Source organism: Hypanus sabinus, chromosome 7 (assembly GCF_030144855.1).
Source record: "Hypanus sabinus isolate sHypSab1 chromosome 7, sHypSab1.hap1, whole genome shotgun sequence".
Lineage (NCBI taxonomy): Eukaryota > Metazoa > Chordata > Chondrichthyes > Myliobatiformes > Dasyatidae > Hypanus > Hypanus sabinus.
Window position 1 is genome coordinate 147,438,939 of NC_082712.1, and position 12,584 is coordinate 147,451,522.

At 37.2% G+C, this 12,584-nt stretch overlaps 1 protein-coding gene across 1 annotated transcript in view; it reads left to right on the forward strand.

The window, feature by feature from the left end:
• Positions 1 to 12,584, forward strand: part of LOC132397309 (serine/threonine-protein kinase BRSK2) — a 967,719-nt gene that overhangs the window by 905,046 nt on the left and 50,089 nt on the right. Inside the window, exon 20 of the mRNA XM_059975930.1 lies at positions 1,933 to 1,980. Coding sequence (XP_059831913.1) covers positions 1,933 to 1,980 — 48 coding nt within the window. The remainder of the gene's footprint in view (positions 1 to 1,932; positions 1,981 to 12,584) is intronic.

Consider the following 12,584-nt stretch of genomic DNA (forward strand, 5'->3'; position numbering starts at 1 on the left):
TAACATGATTTCACTATTTCCATCCTGACATGTAATTTAGATCTCCCAGTGTTAATATTAAGATAATCATCCCTTTAATCTGCCGGTATTTGTAAAATTGATGGAATAAGAAGTTCGGCTTTTATTTGGTTTTTCTCCTGCAATTTTCTGAATCTTGCATGATTAGCAGGCTTCCTGTTGCGTTAATTATTTTTACAGAACTGAATCTGATTACATCATTGTTACTCTTTGGGCCAATGCAATAGAAAGCTTATTTCAATCTGCGAGCTGCATTGCATCTTGTAAGAGTAAAAAAAATCATTCTTTGAAGTTGTGTTACATGGTACACAAGTTTTGTCAACTTCAAACAAAATCTAAACAAAAACAAAGCATTTGCTCCTGGATTGCAAACTATTTTCTTAAAACTTAATATATTGTAAGGAAAGAAAGAGTGCAGTTCTGCAGTTCCACAGTACCACACTATATGTGTAAAACTCAATGAGGAAAGCCAGAAATTGATACTGTCCTATGAATGAACGAGCGGCTTGTTCTCCATTGCACTAAATATACAATGAAGTCATGTCACAAAGCCAATGGAGCACAGGTTCTGAGGCAGAATTAAATGTGCACATGCTCCCATAGTTCACATTTGGCACATACAATGGGGAAATATTTCTGGGCTACCTCAGGGGCCTGCAACAATGTGAAGTGTGCCCGTCTTCAATGTGGAGCCAAACAGATGAACAGAAATTGATGATTGTTGCATTGGTACTCAAATTTTGAGTCCTACATCCCATATTGAACAATGCACATGGTAGGGTTTTGAAATGAAGGCCCACAGAAACGACTCTCCATAGTAAGCATGTGAAAACATTGCATTCACAATTATGTCATTTTGAATACATTCCTCATCTCTAACTGATGCAATCATTAGTCCCACAGCTAAAATGAATTATGGATATGTTTGAAATACAGTAGAAATCCAATAACAAATATAGGCATTTTTCAGCCTATATGTATCTTCAGGGAGGCTAAATTTGTGCACAAAGACCTCCAGGAGCAAATCTTTCTTCCCTCCACTGGAATGCTATTCCTCGTACCTCCAAATCTCATTGATAGCTTTGTCTATGCAGCTGGTGCTTTATGTATATTCTTATGGTTCAAATGTTATCCAGTTAGGTGACAAAGTGGAATGATATGGCTTCATTCTGTTTCCTTTTTGTACTGTGGAATTTTACCAATGCACATGTAAAATTTTTTGCAAATTTTGGTAAAAAATGAATTTTTCCAGTAGTTTTGAAAACTAAGTTCCAATGTAAAATTACCTTTTAGATCTGTTTTGTAAAGTGTATTGAGATTTCTGCCATTTTTATATTTAATTATATTTGGATGACCATAGCAAATTGTAACAGAATATCGCTTTCTTAGGGAAACCACAGTCAGACCTTAGCTCATTTGAATGTATCTGCCTCATGCTAAGCAAGTAAAGTTTCCCTCTGGAATCCTGGGTAACATTAACAGTGTTTAACCAAAATATTCTAATACTTCCACTGCCTTTGTTTTCCATCCCCATCTATTGACTACACTATTACGTCATGACATATGTGTGTGTGCTATCATTCCATTTCCACATCTTTCATCTCCCTGATGAACTGTTTTCACTCTCTTTGCTTATTCGCTCCATCTTGGCGGTCATGGGATTCTAGAATCTCATCAACGCTGAAACTATTAATCCTAGGAAGACTGAATTGTTTCTATCTCAGAAGATCTGCCATTCAACAGATACAGTTCAAATAGGGTCACGTCCTTGAACAAATATTTTGGGACCTTTATTTTAAAAATTGCCATTTTAGTATTAATCTCTAGTTATAATTTATTTGTCTGCATATTCGTGTTTTGGATTATTGGTTTATGCAGTAAAGAAACATGTACCTTTCTCCTCCTGTAATCCAGCAACTTCTCACTGTATGCAGCTGCTGACTGGCAGACTTTCAAAATGTGGTAAGAACCACCCCCCCTCCCACCCCATCCACCAATCACTCTTATCCCCGTGGAGAGCACTATGTTATTTCTTTTTTAAGTTTTCAGATTTTGAATCCACGCTTCTGACCACACTTTAGTTCCTTCTGTTGCTGGTGCTGCATGTTGCAATATGTTATAATTAGCTCAGTCTGATGCAGCAGCTGTTGGGTGACTTTGCCTGCCAGAGAGGCTTGTGGTGCATTGAGATGCCTTACTGCATTTTTGTTTTGGCAGTGAATGAAAAGATCGCAGCTTTAATAGTCCTGTCAAGATGAGCCTCAAATTACTTGGTTATGACTGCTTTTCTCATCAGGCAGTTGCTCACTAACCTAATACTCAGGACTTGCTGTTGCTTTGCTCATCTTGCAATGCACATAAAATGCTAAGTGAGCAGGAGAACACATCTAATACCCTAACTCCCCCACTGAACTGTGCATGATGACACAAAGATTATTTTATTTGTGCAGTTTAAGTATATCTCACAAATCTTTTCTATTGTTTTATATATATATGCCATATGTGTACGTGTTTATTATATTTTTTTTAAAAGTGATTGTTTTTATAAGTAACTTTTAGTGTTTAAAGTGTATTCGTAAGTCTGGGCTCTTTTTGCTAATGCTTTTGAAAATAACATTGATAACCTCTTGAGGCCTGCAGTAATATTGATGTTGATTGGAAGGAACTATTGTCCCTTTCTTGTGCTTGTATTGTATTCATATTTCAGTGGTGCTTGCATTGTAAGTGGCCTAGTGATTAATTTCTGAAATCCACAGTCTAGCCTGATACTCAGCCAAAAATCCGGAGGGATCGAGCTCAGTGGCTGGTGCTAAAATAGCTCTTCTTGGCCAAGACATTGATGCTTAAATTACCCTTAATGCCACCAAATTATGGAACATCAATTTTGATAATTTCTGGTCCAGTTATGCCTTTAAGACATTGCCTGAGCATGGGTGGCAATTAAGGACAGAGATAGATTCTGCTCTGACATTCTCCTATGTTGAATTGCCTGTCAACACCCACTCTGTATGTTCATGTGCAGATGACAGAAGATTGAGCAAGATAACAGAGGATTTACAGTATCCATATTTCAGCAAAAATTCAATGTCTTCAGAAGGGAGAAAGAGTAGCTAAATATAATTTTATCTCTCCATAAAAGGCATTACAAATATAAAATGGTAGAATACATTTTAAATTTGTACTGGCATTTTAACTAATACTATTAAGCTTATAATTGAAGATATGGCAATATCTCATTTCAATATAAAAGAATGTTTGAAGTGAGATTCTGCCTGGAGAGGGTAAAACATCACACAGCAAAGTACAAGGATAGAGCAAGTATCTGGAGGATACCTTCTGCCTGCTGTTGAGGAATAATTAACTACACACAAAGCTGAAAGAAATAAATAACATTTGTGGCTTAATCATGCAGAAAAAAAAACAATGATTTACAATGCTCTATTTCTACCAGGACTCTCAGAATCAAGCCTTTTGACCCAACAAATCCATTCAGCATTCATGATCAAAATAAACCTCTCCTGACTTGCTTCACCTCACCATACTAAGCAAAATCTGGAATATTTGGTTCCCACACTTGCAAGGGCATTTTAAAAACTAATACTTTATAGTTAACTATTGGGAAACTCACAACCAAACGTTTATCATTCTAAAACATGGAACAGGGTTGACCAATCTTTGTGTAAAGATATATTGGAGGATCCATGTAACATTTGAGTAATACATTTAGTCAGTGTCGTCGTAGAGAAATAGTGCTACTATCAATGGGTTTTTAACATGTTATTGGAAATGATTTATGTTTGGATCAATACAGCACCTCTCAATGCTATTTTGAAATTAACCACTAATGCAGGGTTGGCAAACTTTCTTGAGATTGTGGACCCTAATTGGCGGTAATCTTCAAAAAAAAAACTGTCTTACATGCCATTGTTATTTTGAGCAGAAATTATCACTAATGAATAAGTAACAAAAATAATGTTTTTAAGGAAAAAGTATGAGTCCTGTTGCTTACTTATGTGTATTCATTGCCTTACTATTAATCGAAGTATAATTGAGACAGATTAAAATAAATTAAACATTTTAGAAAAACTGTTAAAATAATTAATACTAATCTTTTAAAAAGACAAATGGAAAATAACATCATTTCTAAATAATATTGTTATTGTAACCACTTACTATCCAAATATTGATGTGTACACCAGGTCTGTGAGGATTTCAAAGTGTCTCATTGTGTGTTCTCGCAACCATCTAGCTGGCACCAAGCTAGCGTGAGACATTTCCTGTGAAAACATCTCACTGCTCTCAGCATGTACAGAATCATTTGCTGCTTCATTCGGCAGTAAAGATAACCATTATGTATCTTTTTATTATGAGTGGGTTTAAAGAATTGAGGGGCAGCACTGCATGCCGCATGCCGACTTGGGCATGCACTAGTAGCTGTTCTCTTCAGACTACCTATGGGGGATAAAGTTTCCGGAGAAAGGCTTCTGATCCTTTCCACTGTCGAAGCATATACAATAGATTCCAGTTAATTGGGACACATCAGGACCAGTACATTTTGACCGAATTAACCGGTTGCCCCAAATACCCGAATTTTCATGGAAATAGTTACAAGGGTATTAAAAAGGACAAACTACCATTTAACTGCATAACAAATTATGTTATTTACCATAGGTTTACCATAAAACTGTGTATTACTTATTAGTTATCAATGGAGGTATTCAACCAGTGTATGCGTTCTTTTGATCGATTGTAAATGAACAATATCAGTACAGATACCTATTGGTGATAATGGACTGCCTTCATAAAATACTATTGATAATTGCATCCTCCAAATGTTTATTTTCATTATAACATTGTATACCTTCAAATTCTTTGTAGTTCCCAACTTGATGAAGTAGTGAAATCATTCCATTTTCATTCCTGACCGTTTCTAGCTTCTCCAAACCCAAATATTTGAAACCGTGGTGAGCAAAACAGTTCTGAATTGTCTTACTTGTTTATTTCTCAACAACTATCAGTGACAAAAATCACTGCTTTTTGAACACAGCCACACACAATTAATGCTATTTAAAATATATTCACTCTAAGCATGTGTAGTGTCTAACAGTCACACAATATATGTGTCTTGACGCTGGTTAGAAACTGCTCGTCAACAGACTCCTGTTCCAATTTAGTGGCAGAGTGTCCCAAATAAATGAAGGAAATCCCGGCTATTTTCTTGATTAGTTTTTGTTCTTTAAGAGCTGTCCCAAATAAGCAGCTGGTCTGATTAACTGCTGGCCCAATTAACCAGAATCCACTGTATTTAGCTTTTTAGGTCACGTGCTTCTCAAATGCTTACATGCAAATATAATTGTATTTGTGTAATACAGGATATTGATCAGAATTGCAAATCACCTTCAAATTCCCTGGAGTTACATAAAATAGTCAAAAGTATTAGTAGAATCCTGCTGTTGAAGATAAAAGTGGAAGTACATTCTGACCTTACAGCACTCTTAACGTGAACCCCACAAAAGCTTTCAATCCATTTTCAGAACTTAATCAGTTAGAGGTGCAGTCAGAAAAATCCTCTTAAAATCTTTTCTTATGTCTACTTTTCTGATTCTTAATAACACTGACATTTTGTAAAATCCCACTAATATATACTTCAAGCATTAAAAAACAGTATGTAAACATGCTGAAATTCCTCAGGGCCCATGTATTCTGAAAATTAAGGTTTTGACTCTGTTAAATATCTTCCATCCAAATTAAATGTAATACCTGTAAACCAGCAATCATGGAAGTTTATCAATAATGCAAGATAGAGTACCAGAAGATGAATACAGCAAAATTGCTCACAAAATATCAGTAAAACACCAGCAAAATTGTATTGTTTCATGCTGTGCATAAAATTACGGATGAATCTCAAATCCATGGTGCAGAGCCAAAAATATGTGGCCTATCACCCTGACGACAGAACCACTACAAGAGGTAGCAGGGTTCAATAGATGGCTAAAAGAGAACAGGAATTTAACTATAGTAGAATTATACATCTGCCTACTTTTCCTCAGTCTTTCAAGCCAAATATTTACTTTAAGTTGTGGTTGCTACTTAAATACGTCTGGGAGTCAAGGGCAGCTTCATGGACATAGAAATACATATTCGGGCATATATTTCTAATACACTGCACCAAACTAATTGATTATCCAGGATTCAACAAGGCATAATTGTCTCTCTAAACAAAATGCTAACTTTAAAGTAAATTATTGAATTCTCATGGAAAGTTTTGGAAATCCAGTAGTGAGTACTGTATTGTGTGGTGGGACACTCATATTGGTAAGGATCTGTGTTTTAATTTGTGTTGAATACTGAGATGAGACTAGTTAATTCCTAAGCTAGTTAAAAGAAGACAATCAGGAATTACAGTTCTGATTAATATTCTGTCTGTGTTGCCTCCAATCATCAATGTTCACTCATTGTCCATATTCACATACAAAATAGATAAATACAGAACTGTGCAAAAGTCTTAGGTACATATATATAGCTAGGTGCTAGGTGAACTTAAGGAGTGGATTATTACATCAGACCATCTACTCTTTCCTTCATAATATCATCTTTCGGGTAGGTTCAGATCTTGATGTTTCAGTTGAATGCAAGGAGTACAGCATTCAGCTGAAACATCAAGATCTGAACCTACCTAAAAGTTCCATGTTGTAATTTTGTCCTACTGTAATGGACAGCAAACGAAATCACATGCTAAGAATTTAAAACAGAAATGCTTGAAGAGCTGAGCCAGTCAAACAGCTTTGAAATTTGTATGCTTTCCATCCAGTGGTGGGGAAGGGTTATAGATGTAAACTGTTAGCTAGTTCCTCTTTCCACAAATACGGAATAGGTTATAGAAGCCTAAAGCAGTAGAACACAGATATACAGGTTCTTCTGCCCAACAGTCCATGCCAAACTACCAAACTAGTCCCAATTACATGTGTTCTGTTAATATCCCTCCAAACCCCCTCCCTCCAGGTCCTGTCCAACTGCTTCTTAAATAGTCCTGTTGTAGCTTCCTCTGACAGCTCATTCCACAAATACAAACTATGATAAGCAAATTTACTATAAGACAAAATTACACAGTCAAAAGGTCTAGCATTTCTGTTTTTGTTTAATTGCTGCTATGCTTCCTGCAAATGGTCAGTTGTTAAAAGACAGTTTAGCATTGTGAGAATCAGTTCTTTATTTGAAATCTTTACTACTGTCTATTACCTTGACATTTTTGTTAGATTTTTCCGTCTTTATTTAAATCTTACTATTCCCAGTTCATCTTATTTTTACTTTGGCATTTGGCTGCCCTGAATTAAGAAAATTTTAATGTATCCATTCCCAGTTTATAAGCATTTTTGCAATATGCAAGATATAGAATGTATAGTAGTACAATTCACTATCTGGTTATGTATATGTTATCATATACTTGAGATTCATATACAGGAAAATAAAGAAATACAATATATTTTATGAAAACTATACATAAACAAAGACTGACAAACACCAAATGTGCAAGAGAAGATAATTGTGCAAATGAGAAAAGATAAATAATACTGAGAACGTGAGTTGTGGACTCTTTGAAAGTGAATCTGTAGGTTGTGAAATAAGTTCAGAGTTGAGGTGAATGAAGTTATACACTCTAATAAATAAACTCTTCTTTGGCTTCTAGCCAGGTATAGATATTAATTTTAACTGACTTTTAGATGACAAACTCTGCTTTCGTCATGGGGGATGATGCCTGTGAACACAATGGGCATGGGATTGACTTCAACGGCACAGACTACTCTGCTGTGCCAATTGCTTTTGGGATGGCCTGGTGAAAGAAGCCAACAAAATAAAAATAGAGGAAAAGAATTTTAACAAAGACAAAGGTCTCACTCTAAGTATGAACTAGAATTCAGTTGTAAAGAAGGTGGGACAGCGAAAACCTGATTAGATGAAGACTAACCAATCAGGAGGGATGGACAATGGGGGTATAAATACCACTGGACTAGACATGCCCAGGCATCGACCCTGATGAAGGTGGCAGAAATGTTGATTAAAATCGATACTGTACCCAGCTGGGAGCCCAAGAAGAATTAATTCATCATATATGCCAGGAAAGCACTAGATCCTTTTTCTTATGCACTCTGGTTCAGGAGCCTGATAGTTGTAAAGTAACAACTGTTCCTGAATCTGGCTGTCTGGGACTTGAGGCCTTAATGCCTCCTGCCCAATGGAAGTAGTCAGAAGAGAGCATTGATTGGATGGTTGATAGATACTGGTTTCTTGTAGCAATGTTTAATGTATACGTACTCAATGTTGGGGAGAGCTTTGCCTGAGATGGACCAGGCTGAATTCACCACTTTCTCTATTGCCATCAAAATGGTGCTGGTTATATACGTCAATGTTTTGTGGTCGGCTCACAAAACTACCATATTTCATAAAATTATTTTGTCTGCATGTTAAACCTGAAGTTATTTGAAATGTATTAACTGTGAAAGTAACCTTTCATCTATAAGACTTCAAGTCCATCCAGGTTTTCTGTATTTCATTACTCAGTGAGTTAATATCACTTCAATCCAAAACTGAGTAGATAACCCTTTAGCATAAAATTATCCACTGTATAGCAAAAAGTACAGAATGGCCAGAATATGAAATGAAAAATAATTGTACTGAGCTGAAAGCTAAAGGTTAGAATGCAGAACTGTACAGCACAGGAACAGGTCCTGCAGCCTATGATGTTGTGCTGAAGTAATTAAGCCAAAGACACCTTATCACTTCTGCCTGCACATTGTCCACATCCCTCCATTCTCTGCACATTCATGTCCCTACTAAAGAGCCAATTAAACACCTCTATCATAAGACCATCAGCACTCCTAACTGTGTGTTCCAGGCACCTACCACCTTCTTTCACCCTACCCTACCATCTCTCAAGTTTTAAAGTCGAGGGAACCATACTGTATGATTACACACAATTATTTGTGTTGCACACAATGAGTGTCTGTAAGAGAAAACATTCTCTAGCAGCACAATAAGTAGAAAACTCTAACTTAGAGGTGACAATTAAAACTATAATTGATTGGTCATCCAGAAAACCCTTATAAACTTGAAGGATTTTGATTAACAAGTTAATTGTAATACTTTGCCCTACCCCAAGTTTGAATAAATTTAGCGAACTGCATTATAAATTGTGTGTAACAAAGGTCGCACAGATGGTCCAACCAGCTTATGCATGGTAAAATATACAAGTATTGAAAATCTCACACAGATTTATCTTGCAACTGTAATAAATCAGAAAGATCGGGCTAGGGTACCCTGAACTGGACTTGCCAAGTGTTTGTTTAGATAGATGCAACAAAGCAGATTCTCCTGAAGCTGCTTCCCCATGTTTTACTAACTTGCTTCAGTTAATAAAATGTTCAGTAAATTATATACACACACAATTAAGCAGTCTGAAATGTTGTAATACTTAAGATCAAAGAGCAATTTGAAGCAAAGGACATTTTTGTTCCTGAGTAGTTCGGTTAATCTTCAATATGGTACAAGAATTTAAACTATGATGACAACCCAAATAAAAAAAGCATTGTGCCTACTACTGAGAGGAGATTGTAAATCAGTATTTTTTTTACTTGGTTTGTAATCCATAATTTATGCATTCACAAACAGCTTCATGTATTATCTATTTTGTACACCAGTTAATATTTACTTTCATGTGGCTAGCACCAGCTGTGGAACTTTGTGTAATCAGGGGTATTATATGAAATTAGCTCAAAATAGAGTAACTATAAAATGAAAGGCTATTTGCTGCTGAAATTATCATTGGGTCTTCAATAAATGCTAAAAATTATTGTGCTGACAATATGTGGACCCACAGCCATTTGGATTTTCTCCAAGGCCAACAGCAAGATTTCCATGAATTCTTCTTAAGCAGCTCCTTAGGATGGAGGATGCGTGCTTCCACTTAGGTTTTGTGGGTCTGAACTGGCTAATGAGGCCAAAGGGGCAGCAATTGTTTGATGGGGCAGCTGAAGGGACAGTTTGTGAGCTAGTGCATTCCTCTAAGTATGTAGGTTCTCTTTGTGCCCTAGTGCATGGGCTAGGAGGTGAGGTACAAGGAATGTCACCTTCAATTTCAAACACATAACAAAAATGGCAAATGCTGAATGCACTCAGCGGGCATGCAGTATCAGGAAAATGAGAGAAAGAGGACCAGAGTGGCAAAGGAAAGGAAATAACATCCTATTACAGGGAGTTTGGAAAAGGGGTATTGATAGGTCAAAAGTAATATCTTTGTCATAGTGAGGCAGGTATTGCCTTGGAAATTATCAGTCATCCAGTCAATCAAACAGCAGAGACACTCTGGCCTATCAGACTGTTTTCACCTGCGCGATGTAAACATGAGGAACGGCAGCTCATCTTTGGTCTGAGCATTTTACACCTTTCTAGGTTCAATGTTGAATTCTACCTACCACTTAAGGTAACTCATTTTCTCTGTCTGTATCAGAACAAGCCAAGCCATTTATCTCTGCCATTAGTTCTGTTTCCCCTGCTCCATTAGCACGTTTTGATTTGCTTGACATTATCATGTGGTCCTCCTGCATTCCACAACTTTTACATTACTTAGTCTTTCTTCTCATTCTCTCACTATGCTCATTTCATAGGGCTAATGTACAAAGGACCATATTGTCTCTGGCAAATTGCCCACCCTTATTGACTCAATGACTTCATGCACCACCTACCCAACTCCTCCAAGTTGCCACAAAGGATCGTCAGTAGGATAAAGAAGCATTGCATTGATTTCAGCTGTGTTTGACATCTTCATTCCCAATGTGCATACAGACAATCGTGCTGCAGCGGTAGAACCATCCATTCCTCTCAGCTTCAACCAGCAATGTGCTGGCACAGATGCAGAAGTATGAAGCTCAAATTCATTTTCAGTTGAATTCCTAAGAGGTGCTGGAAGACAAATCTCAAAATCTGAAATAAAAGCAGAAAATTATGGAAGCAATCTACTGTTCAGGCAGTACCTCTGCAAAGAGAAATTGTTAACCCTCTATGTCTGGAACTCTTTGAAGTTTTTACTGCATTTTCTTTTTCATTTCAAATTTCCTGCATCAGCATTTTTTTAAAATTTTCGGACACTTCCTGTGCCCAGTGTTAGAGTCACTTAATTACACAGAAATGTAGGAGCAGGCGCCCTGTCTCTCAAGTCTGCCTTGTCATGGCTAATCTGCCCCAGATGCCAAAGTTCAAAGTATATTTATTATCAAAGTATGTATGCAGTATACAGCCCTGAGATTCATCTTTCCGCAGACAGCCAATGAAGCAAAGAAACACTATGGAACCTGTTCAAAGAAAAACGTCAAACATCCATTCGCCGAAAAAAAAACAAATCACGCAAGCAGAAAACAGCAAGCGGATAACACACAAGGAAATGTGCAGATGCTGGAAATTCAAACAACACACACAAAATGCTGCTGTAGAGCCCTTGAAACAGTCTAGGAATGTTGAGTTTCGTTCAGTTCAGTCCAATTTGGCACTGCCGCAGAGCCAGTCCGCCCAGATCAAAATCGCACAAAATTGGAGTAATCAGAGGCACATGAACTTCAGAGTCCTCCAAAGACGAGTCCTGTCCACATGCTGCGCCGATCAAACCTTGCCCAAGATGCAAGACCCCAGCAGCAGCAAGTGAGAGGAAGAGGGAGGCTGGTGGAACGCAGGCAGATGGCACTGAACCACTTCTTGTCAACTTTCCTGCCAATTCCACACAGCCCACTATTCCCTAGTCATTCAGAAATGAATTTACCTCCTCTTCAACTGCCTCCAGTAATCTTAGTAACTTCTTGCAAGGAGTAGTACTTTAAGTTTCAGAATTCCAGAAATTCAGTATCTTCTGGAAGAGGAAGTCCCTGCATGCCTCTGTTTTAAATGACCATGTGCTTGCAGCTATTTCCCTTCATGTGACACCCTCCCAACAGCTGACCCGTCATGTCCCTTTGGATCTCATGTTTCAATAAGATCATCCTTTGTTCTTCTGAATGTTTTTGCTGTTTTTTTATTGCATTTTGCTGGCTAACAATAGCAACTATGCAGAATATAGAACACATTTATCCAGTTGTACCAGCTGTGATTTTACATCCATCTCAGCAATCGCATTATCAAAGTCGAGGTTTATCAACAAGCAAAATCTGAGGTTGTGAATGAAATCGTTAAGTTTGGGGTTTTCGCTTCTTGCACACCTCAGTCATTCATACAAAGCTCTATGACACCAGAGTTCTGCAGTAACTTAGGCAGATAATAGTCGAGGCTGACCTTGGGCATCACAGTCTTCAATTGTGTGCTTCGTGCACCACTGTGCTCAGGACAGTATAGCCTGTGGATAAGTCATATGGGCAAAGAATTGAGAGGAAGAAAAGCAGCAAGCATGATAAAAAGAAAGACAGGTGTAGTATTTTGTCGGTAAATGAAAATTAATTTTTTGTTTCATGATTTAAGAAATTTCTTTTTTCCCATATTGGAATATACTGTATAGAATTGGAAATATTTAACCACATTACAAACTATAT